Here is an 18,101-nt window from a genome sequence, read left to right on the forward strand (position 1 = left end):
CCAAAATATACCCAAAATACAAAATTGTCCCTACTTAAATCACCATTACTCTAAAGGGGTTCTCTTTACCGTTTGGATCTCAAAGGTGGCTATACTACTCCGCTACTGTGCAATATTTAATAAAGATAGGTTTCACTCTGCTGCAAGGACTTCTCAAATATATTCAGCCATGATTAAAGTGGGTCCGCAGTGCTTGTCCCAGTGCAGATCTGCAGCCCTGCGATAGATACGATCAGGTAGTGGATTATTGACTGAACGGACTAGATGAGGAGATAGATGTTTCATCCTCCATTCGACACTACTGACCATCGGACAGTCTTCTTCATCCTCTATGCATGAATGGGTATTGGAAGTAATATTCTGGCATGGTTCTTATCTTGACACTTTCTTTTTTTATGTAATTTGTACATAGAGCCACTTTGAAATGTATTGGTTGACTATGTTTCATCAGTCACCAACATGATGTTAAGTTTTGTCAACTAATGCCACCCAACCACAAACCTGCCTGCACACATGTGAAAGATAGCTGTCGGCCAGGCTTAGATAGGCCCGCTTACAGCTGGAAGATAAACTTGTAAGTATAAGTGATGCGATGCTTATTTGGCAAGAAAAGGTTTGCACCCTCCATTACATTTCATCCAGTTAAAGCTGGCAGAATATAACAGGATAACAAGCACAGCATCAAAATCCAAGTTATTCCCCAAAAAGCCTGAAAACGTCCAACCTATCGCCCCAAATGAATTCTGTCCCCAGCAGTGTTGGATTTTATTGGGTGCAGTAAATTCTGGACTATCACCACAGGGATCTTAATCGAGCCCAGGTATACAGTGCCAGCAAAGCCATCATTGAGGGACTAACTAAATTCTGCTCTTTCAGTATAAACCTGCAAGTAGAGCTCTCAGCCAGATGCTTAGACTTCACCCAATCTGGATGGATCACCATTTCAAACTACTCTGACCAATTTTGCAAACCCATACTACCAGCATCTTAACAGTTCAGAGTCCAAATTGTAATGGTTTAGACAAATTCTACATCCTGTCTACTAACATTCACACAATTGGCCAATCCTTTGCCTTCTTCCATCCTGAGAAGGGAAACTATCTGCTAGCAGGGCTTCCATACTTGATTCTACCCCCACTGATATCCCATTTTCTGGAACAAGGAACTTCAGTCACCTCGCCCTAATCCCAAATAATCACCATCAGTTACCTGCAGCAGGTTTTGCTACACCATCTCGAATTACCCTATTCAAAAAGGAAGCTAGACACCTAAACTGAACAAGTTATCAGCCTATTCTAAGCCATCAGCCTGCTATGGGAGAAGTGCAGTGAACCGGCCGGAATGTTTGACTCCAGACAGTGCGGGGCTCGCGGTTCGATCCCCGAAACCGGTGTCATCTCAGCTCCATGGGACTCTGGACAATAGCTTGCTTAATCTCCCCGATGGCCCCCAGCACCTTGAGACCTTAAGGGGTGATATCTTGGCGATTTACCAATATGGATTATTATTCTAACCTCTGTATAGCCAATCCCAGTCTTTCAAGGACAAGCAATTAAAGATAGTACGTCCTAAACGATTGCCAACCAATACTCGGATTGTCTTAGCTTCAAACTTTTACCAAAGTTTTATCGACCAAACCAACAGATTCAACAAAATCCTACCCCTTGGTTGAAACAGCTTTACTCTGATGCTAGCATTTCCTTTGTCCACAAAACATCTTTCTATTCACTTGTAAGTTCCTCCATATTGACCAAGCTAATTACTCAGTAAAAAAAATAAATGGAAAAAACACGACAAACTTTGACGTCATAGCAAGAACAAAGCATGATGGCAAAAATCTTAAGGGGGAAAACGTGAGTCCTACTCAATATGTCCATTGATAACTGCTTTCATCTTTAAAAAATATACATATATATATATATATATATATATATCTACAGTTACCATTGTTTTGTCTCAAACATGTCCTCAAAACCATTAGAAAGGACGTTTCGAAAAAATGCACTTGATATGTCTGGCAATATTGTAATGATCCAGTTAGATGTGGGATTTAGGAGGTTCAGTGCTTTAAATGGGCCAGTACTGTCCGGTGTGGATTACCAGCACTTTTTCATTTTGCGAGGCAGAGTACTGGAACTTCTCAAGAGAAATGTAATACTTTTAATTGGAGAGTACAGCCACTTCTCAGAAACAAGCAAGCACTCTGGCACAGAGTACCTGCACTTCTATTTTCCATTTCAAGCATTGAGGAGGTATGATGCCAAATCTGAGTTTCTTGAACTGCTGCTTTGTGCAAATTTAGGAATGAGAGTGTACTATTGAGGTTCTGTAAATTTTGTCATTTCCTGTGAGGTTATGGTTCCGTCACGATTTTGGTGATGTTGTACCGTATTTAGTAAGTACGGCTAATATGGAGTGAATTCGTCATGTTAACTAGCGAGTTCATTACGTATTCAGAGACTTCATCTCGAATATGGGTTACATTTTGTCCGTGCCTCCATTTTGTGTTGCCATCACGCAGGCTGGTGAATGTGGCCAAACGAATAAAGCGAGTAACAGATGCAGGATGCCAACGGTGGACTATAGATGCCGCACCAATCTCTAAGTATTTCCGTAGGTATCAAAGAAGTACTTGTAAACTGTTAGTGTGCAAACTTAACTCCTGCACCCACCGTTGCGGGGTGCAACCCAAGAGAATGGGAAGAAAGTCACTGGCGATGATGGAGTTGTGCACTACTAGGATATCCAAGCGGTAATAATGAAGCTCAATCAGTTTCTTCATGATGCTTATGACATGATAGATCAAGACGATCACTGCTCAATTTTACTGACTGCCCTGACGAAGTTCCAAGAACTAAACGCGTTGGCTGTTGTTTTTACATTTTGGAATCATATCAATAAAGACTTTTACAACGAAGAAACTGATTGAGCTTCATTATTACCGCTTGGATATCCTAGTAGTGCACAACTCCATCATCGCCAGAAACGAATAAAGCGACCTGGCCTTTTCGTATCGGTATACATTAACTAGGTTCTTCTTGACTCTAAGGTGAACTGAAAGAAACTGACCCCTTCACCTGAAACTGACCTCACGAAGCCAATTTCCTTGGTTGATCGTTGTCTGAGATTGCCAATCAAAGTTCAGGACATCGTTAACTTTTAGTTTCTAAATGCACAAAGCCTGTCACACCAACAAGAATTATCAATGGGAAATTTACGACAATATTTCAAATTCACAAATGTAATACAAGTTCGATAGAGATTAAACTTCATTTAATTTTTAGAGGTTTTCTTCCAGTCCAGCCAACACATGTTTCGTCGATTGGGATGGAACCCACGACTTCATCAGGGCTGCTATTGGACGTTCACACAGTTTGCGCCTTCTGACTGGTGATAATTCCGACCCAGCCTTATGTGGCATGGGTAGTAGTATGCATCTGAATCTTGATTGTTGTATTTGTGAAATCTTATGAAAATATTGTGTTCCGTTGTGATATAAAGTCTTCACCGGAACCAGGATTATGTTTAATCTGTCCTTCCTCCAAGGTATATTATTTGAAGCGAAGTTGCTCCCTGCTCCTATATTTTGAAGTCCAGGGGCTGCGAGAACCAACTGTCCGTGGCGTGGTCTTCCGTGTTTTGGAACTTCCAAAACACGGAAGACCACGCCACGGACAGTTGGTTCTCGCAGCCCCTGGACTTCAAAATATAGGAGCAGGGAGCAACTTCGCTTCCAATAATATACCTTGGAGGAAGGACAGATTAAACATAATCTTGTTCGTTATCTGTCATTGTTTCCTTTCTATGTTTCTTCATTACATGCATTGTGCTTTCAATTATGGGTTTGTCCGGCTTGTGGAGATTGAATTTGGGACATTCCTAATAATTAACTTGTGGGTTGGGACAATGTAAATTGAGGTTTTTGCTATGTGATGCTGCGTGGGAAAATGTATCTTATTGGTCAGAACTTTGTACAGTGGGTGTGCATTTATAATGTGAATATTGGGTATAAAAAGGGATATTACGCCTTACAAAATTGAGCAGTCTCCTGAGAATATACGCTATGCTGTATTTCTAGGATCTCTGTTACTAGCTGCAGCTAATAAATTTGGTCTTTGACGCCACCCAGAAGTATTCCGTGTCTCTGTATACCAAGACAGATGAATCCGAAGACTTTGGGCGTGCCCCTGGCGCCGCTGGGTTTAAAACCCGGTTCTTCACTATCCATGGCTAGATTAGGACTATAAGTGGTACTCACAATTGAGCCTTGGCAGTCTCAAGGAAGAAAATCTGTTTTAGAAATATAGGATACCCATGATGCCACCTTGAAAGTAAACATCCAACTAATTTATGATTAACTATTATTATTATATATAAAGTGCTCATATAGTTTTGCATAAATAGTCAAAATAAATTGAGCTTGCTCCAGGGACAAGCTTCCTGGTTTGATTTGTGTGCTTTTTTTCTCATTTAATGTTAAAATAAACAAAATACAAGTAGAGTTATTGCTGATGTTTACTTGATCTGAATACTCTGGTGTACATTAAAAAAATGTAAAACCGTCAGTCGGTCAAGTTTTTTACATGGCTATTGTCATACTTCAACCATTTGCGGTCAGTGACTAGCATACACAGCTAGAATTGATAGAGTGTGCTTAATTCCTAAACATTGTTTCAACACCAAAGAGATGCATTATGAGTTTAAAGAAATTTGTAAACGTTTGAAAAAAAAATGCCAATTTCACTCTGTCAAAAATTTCAATCCGAGATCTCAATTTCTTGTTACGGGGTTTGTAAATTAAACGCAAAACCAACTGCTTTGGATTTTAAAATGAATTTATGGAACATGGATTGCATAAAAACCATAGGGTTATTCTTAAAAAATGTGATGGAATAGTTTAGGAACTAGGAACACTTTTATGAATATTTTTTGTGCTTGTAAATAGGCTTGGATGTCTAAATAAACTGATTTCCTTTCACTCACTGCGAGGCTTTCCGAGGTGCATGATACACTCATTCGAAACATACAAGCTTTTAATTCCAGCTCAGACAGTGTCATTTATTTCTGGGCCAAATGGGTGCCTGGGCTCTCTTTTTATGATTCGCCTGTTTATTATGCAGTGAGCATTAAACAAACGGGTGATCCTAAGAATAGAGACCACAGTGCTGCGACTGAAACATTAACACACACATTAAATCTGAATGCACAGGGACATAAAACTGAAGTGGCAGACGATGAACAAAACAATAAAATTGAGGGAGATTAAAGTCACAGAATAAATTGGGTTTTATGCTAGGGCATACACATTATAGGCAGTTTCATCTGTAATGTTTTGCATCATAGATTTCCTCGGTCTTACCACTTGTGCTGCATGACCTTAGAAATTCTTGCATATGGTTTGCGGTGAGGAGAGTGGTCCCTTTTTTTTTTTTAAACCAATGGGGTTTAACCTGTGTTAGAGCATGATTTTGCTCTTTCATTTGTAGGGGTGCATTATAATCATGGGCAGTTTGCACCAGCATATAATCCTTTATTGTGCTAACATTGGGTCATTAGATCGGGTATTGTAATAACCTGAAAAGTGAAGTGTTCGGTATATTTCACGTGAAGAAATCAAAGTTGCAATTATATGTGGCTAGACGAAAAACTTAGAGTGTATGGTTCATATATGTAGCTGACGAATATTCTAGCAATTAATGTACTGATGTAATGTGTTGATTTGATCATGTTCAGTAATAACGTTAATTTACATCTGTGCTGTACAAAATGATGTGCCATTTCTTTTGTTGGCGGATTCTTCAGGCCCGAATTGTACTTCTCTCTGAAAGCTCTCATATTAGACTCGCTAGTGAATTTTATGTGCATGTGGAATTAGTTTTTTTCTCGCGTTTCTGTTGCAGGTGGAGAGATTCATCCTTGTTCGAATAATGCCTTTGTTTTAGGAGTTAGGCTTGGGGAGGAGAAGATACATTGAATGGCGATACTGATAATGAGGGACAGTGCTCTTTCTCATCGGTGAGAGCCTAGGAATCAAGGTCATTGAGCCGAGGCCTGGGAGCATCGCTGCAGCATGGAAAACTGCCTATGAGGAGGTGGGTTGCTTGGATGGGGTGATGCCACAATGTATTCTGGGACGCTACCTGAAGTTCATGTATTGAAGTTAGGGACAGAGTCCGGGGATTCTACCTTGCCTTTAGAGAGAGAAAGAGAGCATCTTAGAAAAAGCTCTGTAGCTTTAGGCTACTTGACCCCTTCCAACGTGAAGGGGCTTCTTGGGAAGCCTTCATGTGCTGACACCTTTACAGAACTTGCCTGGGAAATGCTAAGTAGGAATGTCACGTTAGAGAGAGAGTATGGAGAGACTAATGCTTTTCAAGTATGAACCCCAATGAAGAGAAGTTTGGATGTCGGAGCCATTACTTTCTGTATACTGATAATGGAACTGCTTATTCTGTGCATGTTGCACCATCTTAACTTCACTCGTAGGTTTGGCTTTGAATTCGTTCCAATGTATTTCTACACCCTCATCTTGAGGTGCTTGTATGTAAAATTGTTCTTGGCTTTGTAAATAATTTACTAAACTCTAATGGGAGTTTGTGATTCTCCAGAGTTATAGTTCAGTGGAATAGTAATGATTGATTGGCTAATGATTTTCCTCCCCTTCACACTATTATGCAGACAAAAAGAAACACCGGCCTAGGGTTCCAGAATAAATCTAGAACGTGGAGCCCTGTTCCTTCACTCGTAAACTACGCATTGAGCATCAGTGGCTATGACAAATCCTCAGAATACAGTCTGCCGTACTGACACTAAGGAACGTCACATCCATTATGGAGATGTCTGTTTTCCAATAGATGGTGGTGCAATGTGGCATCTTCAGCTAATTGATCTCATAATGTGCCTTATGGTAAACAAAACTAAGTGCACAGAATGCCAGCCACACACTTACTTAAATCCTCTATTTTTGAGGGAACAAACCATAATGGTAATTGCGCGTATGTTTTCATATGTGGTTTAAATTCACCTTTTTTCACATCTAAATGATAGCCTTCTCTAGCGACCCCACTCTAAGATGGTCGCCAAGCAAGTAGCTATAAGTAGGTCCAAAACCATGTTACAACATGGCTGCCAAACTAAGTGAATGAGAGCTAGATGCCGAGTCACAGCTTGTTCAAGTAAGTCTAGAGCTAACATGGGTTTGATTTGCCACCAATATTGCAGTAGCCCCAGAAACCTAATAAAACGCTGTTATTTCCTCTAGGGAAAGCGAGCGCAAATAATAAGGACTGAGGAAAGCGGTGCCCACATGGTTAGAAAGCGTTTACCGCTGCAACCGACACGAACAGCCCAAGCGAGGAATCCCTCAGAGCAGGTATGCCGAGTAGAGCAACGAGTGCCATACTCTCTCCGTCTGTGCATAAAAAGCGCGTAAAACGTTATTCTCATTATTTTCAGGCTGTAATACAAGACTGAAAATTAACTCCCATTTGGTGGAAACGTAGGATCACGAGCATGATCCAATAAGGTATGTTGATAACATATGTGCCCCATTCTGGTCTTAGAAAGTGAGCAAGAACAGGTCATGATACCTGCGTTTGTTTTTAGATCCCGAAAAGAAAAGAAACTCAGTCAGAACTAATATCCTACCCTTGACCGGCGGCTGCTGGTTCAACAGGTAATATGAGGAATCCGAGTTAAATGTAGTTGGAAGCTAAACAACTGTCAGAAATGTAGCTAAAACAAGTTTTATTTTATACACTTGCAGATATCCCGTATTAAGACAGAGCCCTGATGAGAATCCGTAGAGTTGAGATACCGGATTCGAAACGCATTGGCGTAAAAAGATTAGCCATTTATTGGTTGAATGGACTGAATGAATTAATTTGAAGTCTATTTTTCCTTTTTTGAACTGCCTACATTCAACTGTAGTTCATTGATTTATGATTGTCATCAAGTTTATACTTTTGACTCTGGTCTTTATGGAATTACGGATGATTTTTTCTTCGTAGTATGAATATTTGAGTGTATATATATCAGAGCAATTAACTTTGTATAATACAACTAGTTATGTGTATGTGTTTGTGTTGTAAATAATCGCGAATTGTAAATAATTGTATATAAGGTGTACAAAACGATAAGGTGTCCCTTTCATACATCAATACTTTAAAAAAAAGACAAAAAACAAATAAATAATAAAAGGGTTTGAGTGATATACCCGTACGAACCAGGAAGTTTCTTATGGTTTGTTCCCTCAAAAATAGAGGATTTAAGTAAGTGTGTGGCTGGCATTCTGTGCACTTAGTTATATTAATGGTCCAGCTAGCCCCACGTCCCAGGACCTGACTCCCCCATTCTTCAAATTATGGTAAACAAAGGCACTAAACAAAGAAAAGAGGTTCTCTGCCACATATAACATATCTACACAATGGAGACCATGATCTTGAGTTCTATCAAGAGGCCACTGCACAAACCATCGCCATAACTTGAAAGAATATCAACTCAAAGTATTGGGGCCATTCCACAACTGCTGCATGCTGACACTGCAATTACACAAGGGAATATGAATGTGGAAAGGGCCGGTGGCAAACTATCCTCGATAGGACAGTGGAAAAGAAAAGCTAGCACACAAACATTGCGGTTTCAAGTATTATATACTATTTCCTTTTCATAAGCAACATCTTTATTTTTGTTTAAGAAGTTTAGAAATCCAAACAATGCATTTGGTCAAGAAAGTTATTTGTGTAGGCCAAGCGGTACACAAGAATACCTTAATCACTCTAGTCCATAGTAGGTCACCATCATCCCTAAATCTTCTTGTGCTTATTGGGGTATCCTCTAGCTGTATACATCAGTACTTCTAGAATAGCGCACCAGTCCTTTCCTTCATGCCATGTTAGTATCGAGAGTGGGTTGGATGCACTACAGGCTCTGGCAGCATCCCATTTAGCAATAAGGGTAGTCCCACCAGAGACATTTCCCCTCTGGCAAATTATTTATTATTTTGAGGACATTCGTTGTCACCCACTTCTTTGCCATTTTGAAGAACTTGCCTGTTTTTCAACAAAAATGACTCTGAGAAAGTCCTTGCACACAATCAGAGTGCCATAGTAACAGGTGTGTGTTGTTTAATTCTAAAGGTGTATGAAAGTGTTGGGCTTGACGGTTTATGATCGGGGACAGGTTGCTGATCTCAAATTGTTTTGTGTTCACACTTGGTTCTAAAATGAGGCTTTAAGTGAGTTGATGTCAGCAAGAGAGCTGATGGTTAGTTCTTTCTATCACCTATTTGCTGCTTTATAGCTCCTACCTGTATTGTATTGGAATTTATATAGTGCTTTCATACCGCTTGCAAGACTGAAGCACTTTAATGGAGGTCCATGTGGTAGGTACCGCGTCATAGCCAGATTGCTTTTCGTTTACTTTTTTTTATCTTTTGGGGATTAATGATAAGTGCATTTTTATTGGTTGCCACAATGTGACTATAAAACCATGCCGGAAACAAGTGTGTGTAAAAGCTTTCATAGAAATTCGGTCTGACAGAGTCCAGGACTAGCTCGAAAAGAATGGAGTGCAGTCCAAATTAGTTCACTTGGGAGCCACAAAGGTAAAGGGGATGAGAATCTACTACTGAACAGATGTAAATCTGTTCAGTAGATTTGGAGTAATTAAGGACAAAAGATTTATGTATATCTAGAGATGTGAATCCATACACCAAAAGAGATTCAGTGATTGACTTACGGCAACCTTAGAGAAAAGTTGCGGCCATCATTTTGTGAATTGGGACGCAGATCCTGGGGAGAAGAAGGTGGAACTAAAGTATTAATAGGTTATAAGGGGTCAGTATAGATGTATTCTTAGCCCATGGGACTAATTGAGGGGACTATTCTGCTTTAGGGCGGATACAATTACGTATTTGCTCCGTTTTCTTTTGGGCTTTTAAAGACCCCTGGAATCTATTCCGTGCCCATGTGATGACAGTCATGGGCAAACAATGATGCAATGTACCCTTTTTTGTGGTTTTTATAAAAGATTTATCAAATTATTTTTAATTACTTTTATGAAGTCACAGAATTTTTGGCAGTGTGCCCAAGATTTTAAATCTCAGCAACTACCTGATGACGAATCTTCCTTTTATATTGGTTTGTTTAATACTTTATCTTGACATACATATCAAAGGTTTCACATCAAAATGGTCATACAATATTATACCATTCATTCATTAAAGAGCAAAACGTATTCCATACTTAATGAATCATGCAAAAATGTGTACTAAAAATTTAAAAAGGGAAAAAAATCAGAGCAAATTCAAAAATAAAAAGAAGAATTGAAAGTAAAAATAAAGAATGCATGCAAATACAATTATTTGATATATTAAAATTAAGTTCATACAAATCAGCCTTGTTCAAATCCCTAAAAGGCACAGAAGTATGATTAAAACATGGGTTAAAAGTGAACTTTCACTCTTTTTCTAATGCCACACATATGGCCAAGAAAATTGGCCACTGTGCATGCAAACAGTGATCTAGCATCCAATTTTAATATTTGCAAAACTTATATGTAGTTGCTAGTTCCCAATGGTTCGCAAATGAGACTTAACCAGTTAATTCTTGTTATTGCATATAAATGGCAGGCAAAAATTGCATGAGCTAAGGATTCCTTAGGATTTTTACAACTGGGACAGCACCGGGGTGACAATAGGTTGCTATTCCATCCTCCTTTAAAATCATTCAGTGGGAAAGTGCCAAACCAAACTGGATGTATTATTTCTCCTGTCCTTTAGAATTTGTATAAAATCTAAGTAACCCTCTAAGGACCTGTCCAGTTTATGGGCCTTGAATTCTAACACGAGCTTCACCCTGGACCCACTACTTAACTCACCTTGTACTACCCAGTTCCAGTAACATGCTTTGACTTGGCTTTTTCGGGCGATCAAAGACGGAACATTTTCCTCCCCAGTATTCCCTAGCCCAATATCAAATAAAAGGCTCTTCACATTGCCTAGCTAATTGACTTTGTTAAATCCATCTAAGCGGCTTACTTCCTCCATAGTATGAGCATATGGGAGTAATTCAGGTGCGGCCCTAATCCTCAACAAACAACAAAAGGCAGAGCTTTAGTAACAATAGAATGCCTTCCCATGTCCAGCATTGGGGGATAAAGTGGGGTACCCAGAGGCAGCATCACTAGACTCCCTAAGTATTTATGTTCAGATCTAGTGAGCTCTTCCATTTGGTTAAATCCCCACAACTCGGACCCATACAAGGCGGAGCTCATTACTTTAAGATCGTAAACTTGCAGAGCAGCTGCAACTGGTTTACTAAATGAGGATCAATGTTCTCTCCCGAGGGTCCCAACTAATTGCTGATTCTTCAGAGTCATATTAGACACATGGGGTTTCCATGACATTCTCAGATAGCTTTAAACCTAAATAGTCAAAAGTACTGATCTTCTCCGGCAGTATTTCTCCAAGAGAGGGCCGACCCCCTATAGGACTTGTGGGGGTTCAATGACATGATTTCTGTCTTTGTTGTATTTATCTATTTATCACCAAGTCCCTCATGTTGCAGAAATCCTTAAATCGGTTAAGAAGCAGATGGAGCACTGCCGGAATTTAAGACACCAATAGTATGTCATCCGCAAAAAGAAGTCACTACTTTCTACCCACCTACAGTAGCGGTCAGCAACATTAACATTTGGTCAGGTGAGATGCCCAAAAAACTCACCATTAGTATGTTGCTGGCCGCAAGGTCGGGTCGCCGTCTCTCTCTTTTTCTGGCATTCTCAGGCAGAAAATGAGGAACTTCCTTCCCTGTGCCAGACGAATCCGACCAATCCGGGAGCTACTTTGTTTGGAGCAGGCTAACCCAGCGCTCATTGTGAGGCTGGGTTCCTGCGGCTGCTATCCCTTAACTGTTTTTTAGCACTAGGATTGCAGGCTTTGAAGTGCGCATGAAAGATTAGCTGGCTGTAGACGAATGGCCAATCTTTCATGAGCACTGGCAGGAGGCTGACGTAATAGTGCAATTGCACTAATCAGCCCCACCACCTGCCCTCACGCTGAATCAATGTGATCTAGCACACATGTTAAAATGGTATTTTTTACCATTTCATGAATGTTTGTGCCTACTGTACTGGCAGCAGGCGGGGCAACGCTTCTCTGCCATAACGGAGGAGCCTCCGCTGCCCTTCTAAAGAGGGTGCATCCGGCGGTTCCAGTGATCGAAATTGAACAACACTATTCATGAAAAGGGAGAAAAGTGTACTCCCCTACTAACAGGGATTGGATCAGTGGGTTGCCCTACTGCCCTACAGTACCCTAGCACAATTGTCTTTGTGATGACGAATAACCGGGAATAAATTTTACTTGGAAGACTCAAGTCTATAAAGGTTTGCTACAATTTATGTCTAGGGATAAGATTGAAGCCTGTCTTTAAATATAATTTCTATTCTGCCAGCCACTGTGTGGTCACACAGCACTATGCACCCAGGAGAAATGTTTGATTCCCTGTTGTTATGATTTATATATGAGTTTAATTACTGTATTGACTTATGAGACTCCCATCAAGTATTGTATTTGCATTGAAGAAATTATGCTTGTATTCGCTTTTTTATTGTTGCTTCTTTTTACTTTTATATGTGCTTCCTCAGCCGAATAAAGTTAATATGAAATCTGATTGAGGGGTCTGTGAGGAACCCTCATGAGCAAGAAATTGCCCTAAAGAATTATTTGTACCGTGTGAGAATCCGCTGATCCACACTGGACTGGTGTGACAAGGAAAAAAAATGATGGATTTAGTTCCATAATAATAATACTAATAATAATAATAATAATAATAATAATAATAATAATAATAATAATACCAGTATTTGTAAAGCGCAGACAATTACCCGAGGGTGTCACTGTGATGGGGATAATCGGGAAGATTAAGTGAGCTACTGCCCAGAGTCACATGGTGCTGGGCTAACCTGCCGCCGGCACCAGGGATCGAACCGTGAACCCCATTGTCCGGAATTAGGCACCCTGGCCGCTGCGCCACACCTCTTCCACACATTGGACTGTGGGTTAATGTATAACACTGTTCAGCATTTCGTCGTTCTTTATTTTGTATTTTTCGCACTGAGTGGCAAGGGTATGCCCAGACATGGGTCCTGTGATCGCTACTCCACCAGAATCAAGCTAGCCTGGCTGATGAGGAGTGATACCCTTTAGCCAGTGCCAGGATGCTTGTTTTTCGGTGCAAGGATGACCTGGCCTTGCAGTTCGGGCTGGACTTTTCCAATGAGGAGCAGGGTCTAGACTGATTTGCATATAGCTTGGTCCAAACTAGAATGGTGTAGTGAGCAAAATATGATGGAGCTAGTCCCAGACTGGACTGGAGGTGAATGTTTGACACTTCAAGGGTGATAATGAAGTTCTTATAACATAATCAGGAAGAATTTTATACTTGTGGTTTTGAATGTTACATTTTTGGGAAAATGGCCCAAGAAGAATTATAGTTTACTTAAATTGGTTCACTGAAAATAAACTCCCTTTGCATGGATTGGTACGTGAGCAGCATGCAGCTTGCGAGCTGCCTGCCGCTATAGCGTAGTGTTGGTGCACAAGAGGATCAGCAGGTGGGGACCCTGACCTGTATCCTTTGATCTCCGGATTGGCTGTGGCCATGCAGGTGAAGACCACCCTCTCGCCCTCCTGTACCGTCTGCGGGTGAATGGACAGAGTGACCGTTGGTGGATCTAAGACAAGTGGAAACAAGGTATTTGTTAGACAATGGTGAAAAGACAGTGAACATAGCAACGTTTCCTCCACTTCCATAGAGGAGATGGCGTCTGGACATAATGTGCTCACAACAGGGAAACAAATAAAAAAGTCAAAGAGACTGCTACCAGGGAATGGATCAAAAGACAAAGAAAACTGAAATAAATGTTGGAAGGTGATAAGAATGAGCGAAGACAGAGAAAGCAGAAGGAAAGGGTGACAACTCAAAGATCAAAAAATTGAAAATTCATCTTTAGTGCTATTGTTGCTCATTCTCCCCCTTCAGTGTTTACCCACAATAATTCCAGGCACTCTCATCTGCTTTCTCTTTCTCCTCTTCCATTCTGTCCAATATGCCATCAGCTCCCACTCCCTTAATCCAAAACCCCTTAATCTCCCTGTAACTCCTTGGGTCGAAAAATTGAGAGGGAGAGCCACAAGGAATACAGGAGAGGAAGAGAAATAACAAGGAATTTAGAAAACTGAGATTAAGAGGGACTGAAATAAGACAACAATTAAAAGAGATTTCCAACAGGTCCACGGTAAACAAAACTGAAAAAAGGGCTGTAGAAATCAGTGACATAAGTAAAAAGATGATATATATGACAACGAACAATGCATCGACGGACACAGTTGGGGAGAGGAGATAAAAAGATGATCTAGAGGGGTAGGGTAAATAATGTGCGCGAGAAGGCAATAAAAGACATTTAAAGACAGACAGGAAGTAAAACTTAGTAATGCAAGAAAGAAACTAATGGTATGAAAAAAATAGGCTGAGAAACATGGACAGTACCATCACGACAGAGAAAGAAAAATGTTTTATAATGAGGGTGAATCCGGGTAAGAAGGCAGGAGTCGAAGAGACGGGAGGAAACGAGGCATGGAGGGAACAAACGCTGCAAAAAGAGAACAGAATCAGCGAGCGCTCGACAATTTCGGCGGCAATTTGTTCCAGTTTAGTTATTAGCATCGGCTTAAACACAAAATTAAACATTTCACTGTTTTGGTTAGCAAAGATCACACCATGTAGACATTCTGAGGGGACTGGAGGCAATACAGGGTTAACCCCCCCCCCAGGCCAACGGGGATCACCCGCAGCCCGTTCCGTCGTACATCCAAGCAGGAAGCAGATTCCGAAGCAAAGCACGAAATCTCCCACTTTGCAATTGCAATTAACACCGCCATTACTTAACACAGCAAGAGAACAAGTGGATAATGAGTTGTAGCAGCTGACTGGCCATAAATGCATATTCACAAGAAGGGGCTTAATTTTATAGCAAAGAAATTAAAAATATGCGTATGGACCCCAGGACATTATGGAAGCAAAGTAACAGGGCTGATTTACACATGCGCCCCGGTTGCGCAGAGGGTGTTTGCGCCGGCTTTGCGCGGCCCTGGGGCACTTTGGTATTACAGAAAGGGTTGCAAATTCTGTAATAACAGATAGAAGTGTCGCTCATATAGTGCCAGTTCTATCATTAGAGGGCGTGCCCTTATTTGTTTGGGTGTGGCCCCAAGCAAATGAGGGAATCTCTTTGTTTTTGCACTAGGGCCATATTTCTGACGTGGGCGCAGAGGCAAACATCCCTTCAGAAGGCGCTTGAAAGTGCACTAAAAAAGGTGGGGCACTTTCAGTGGGCCTTTTACATGCGACAGCCTCAAGGGAACAAAGGGGGGGGGGGTCCCATGAACTCCCCAGTACCCCTTGCAGGCGGGGGCAGTCACTCACTGCACCCACCTGCAAGGGGATCTCTAAACCCTTTTAAAAGTTCACGAGGGTTGCCGCCTGCACAGAGAAACAAGGAGCAGCTTTAAACCAGCTGTTCTGTATTTCTCTTGAATGTGCTGCCCTGGGGGCAGTGTGAGATGCAGCTGCCCCAAGGGCAGTGCATTCCTCCTGGTAGGGCTCACTTTCCATGTTTGCACCCGGCGCACCTGGTTTGAGGTGCGTCATATCACAAACGTGGACAGTGTGCCCTATCTGTAATATGGAAACAAAACAGGTGATGGATCGAATGTGGATCAATGTCACACATTCATCCCAGTCCAAAGATCTGGGCCCAAATCCATCGTTTTTTTGCACTCCACACCACCCTGGGTTAGACAATGGCGATATGCAAATCAGCTCTGGCCCTGTGCCCCATGGGAACAGTCCAGTCCGAACTACAAAAGCCATGTCCTTCCCAGAACGGAATCAAGCATCCGAGGACCGGACCGGTTTCGAGGTAACACCTCTCATCAGCCCGGCTAGCTTGACTCCACTGGTGTGGAGTGCCTGGAACCCACGTCTGAGCATCCCCAGCGCACTTATGGCGGAATTCTGTAATATGGGCCATGGTTGGTAAACGCTATCTTTGTACGCTGTGCAACCTGCAAATAGAGGTTAGTTCTTTTAAGTGCTTAGTAGGGTGTAGTCCATTACAATTGCATATTTTTTTTCCCAAGACTTCTATGACATTACACTTTTGGTGAGAAATGTGGCTTATTGCCCTCTCGCATGACTTTTTTAATATAACCCCATCCATGCAAAAAAACTAAAAGTCACACAAAATATTGACAGGAGACTGGTTTGAGCAGTAAATATATCTTCATGAGATAATTTTTAGGCCAAATAAGACATTTATGAGTGAAAATTATTCAAAAGTGTGCAATAGTAAATTCTATTACACTAAACTCAGGAATTTTCTACCAGTGTAATTTAAACTTTCCTGGGGTCTCTGAAAGTAGAACGTCAAACCAGAGGCACAGTTCATAGTTTAAAAAGTCTGATCTCGGTTTCTAGTCTGATTTAGGATTATGGGCCATGTAGGTATTTGTTATAACGTTCATCTTTTGCAACATTATTATATCAAGTGTTTTGACTCATTAGCACATGACAATGCATCATGGTCCTTGAAGTATGGCAAATATACTGGGTTTAATTCCTGTTACATACTGCACTTGTTTTGGAACTCTTCAAAGGAACTAGCACAGCTGGTCTAAAATAGGGGTAGGCTAATAATTCAGCTCAGCCGGCACAGTTCATGGAGTTTTGCCCACTCCCACATTCCGCTTGAAATACTGAGTTCGGGCAAATTCTGCCAAACAGGCACGTAGCAGAGTTTTTTCTGTTGCACATCTCGCCAACGTTAAGTTTTTGAGCATGAATTTGTGCTGCCTAGTTCAATTTTTGAGTGCTAAAATGCCTTCCGTCAAGATTTCTCAATGTCGAACGGCTGAGGCAAGTCGCAACCGTTCACCTTGAGAAATTCTGCGGCTCACATAGAAAACGGACTCATGTGGCAGAAAGCAGCGCGGAACAAGCTCCCGGGACTAAAAATCAGCGTAAGCAATGAAACCTGCCAAATGTCGCCTGCTCGCTTACCTCCTTGGAATCTCGCTGAATTTTTATGCAACTCCGTGGATTTCCACAGAGTGAAACTCCACAAGTTACACCCAGCCTTTGTCTAAAAACAGTTCAAATTAAAAATATAAGTAAAAAAAAACACAATTCACCCTAACGAGAAGGGTAGCCCGGTAACTGGAAGTGTGACATTCGGGGGGTTCACACACTATAACAAATATTGGTTGCAATGCGACTCTTAGATATCCAAAGGCCTAGCTATACCTTGCAGAAAATGCAGGGACCTATGTTTAGGCAGAGTGGAGTTTCACATCTGTCGTAGTTCCCCATCTATGACAACATTATATGAAAACGTGTTGGTCATCTTTCCAAACAGAGAGAATGGAACTACAAAAGTATGCTGTTAAATAATATACTTTTACATGTAAGTAATTGGTAGACGTTGGCCATGCTTTACGACTTTCTTGTGGCCATTGTCCTAAAACATGCTTTGATGATCACAACACAACTTCCTTAAGGTACTTGAGGCAGGTTGACCACATCTGCATTTGATTCAGGGAACTCGGAAAAGATTGAGCAGGGAGACAGACGAGAAAGTGTAGCGCACAGGCTCATTAGGTTGGTGGGAGGAGGGATGTCTCTGTATGTGCGCCTGTGTGTAAAACATTTTAATGCAAACCACAGTGAGTTTGAAAATTAAAATTCTAGGGAATTTTAATTCCATTAAATGTTAACAAATATTGGGAGTGGAAACATAACTAGGCCACACTTTTGAACAAATGTTTACCTCGGTCCCCAGACATTAGACCGGTATAGACCACCTATGCGCCTCTTTCGTCTCACAAGCTCTAGACGGTTACCTAGTTGAGCTCTAGCTTGGACAGACACCCAAACAGTCAAGAGTCAGACACCAGCCAATGTCTCCTTTGAGAAAGACAAATGGCTGCTGAACACTTATGAATGAAAACTGCTACTGAAACCTCAGCACAACAATTAAAA

General features: G+C 41.2%; 1 protein-coding gene across 1 annotated transcript in view; it reads right to left on the bottom strand.

The window, feature by feature from the left end:
• The window catches only part of KIRREL1 (kirre like nephrin family adhesion molecule 1), a 166,386-nt gene that overhangs the window by 59,739 nt on the left and 88,546 nt on the right, over positions 1 to 18,101 (bottom strand). Inside the window, exon 5 of the mRNA XM_086945329.1 lies at positions 13,632 to 13,737. Coding sequence (XP_086801455.1) covers positions 13,632 to 13,737 — 106 coding nt within the window. The remainder of the gene's footprint in view (positions 1 to 13,631; positions 13,738 to 18,101) is intronic.

The sequence above is a fragment of the Lissotriton vulgaris genome, chromosome 12, assembly GCF_964263255.1.
Source record: "Lissotriton vulgaris chromosome 12, aLisVul1.2, whole genome shotgun sequence".
NCBI lineage: Eukaryota > Metazoa > Chordata > Amphibia > Caudata > Salamandridae > Lissotriton > Lissotriton vulgaris.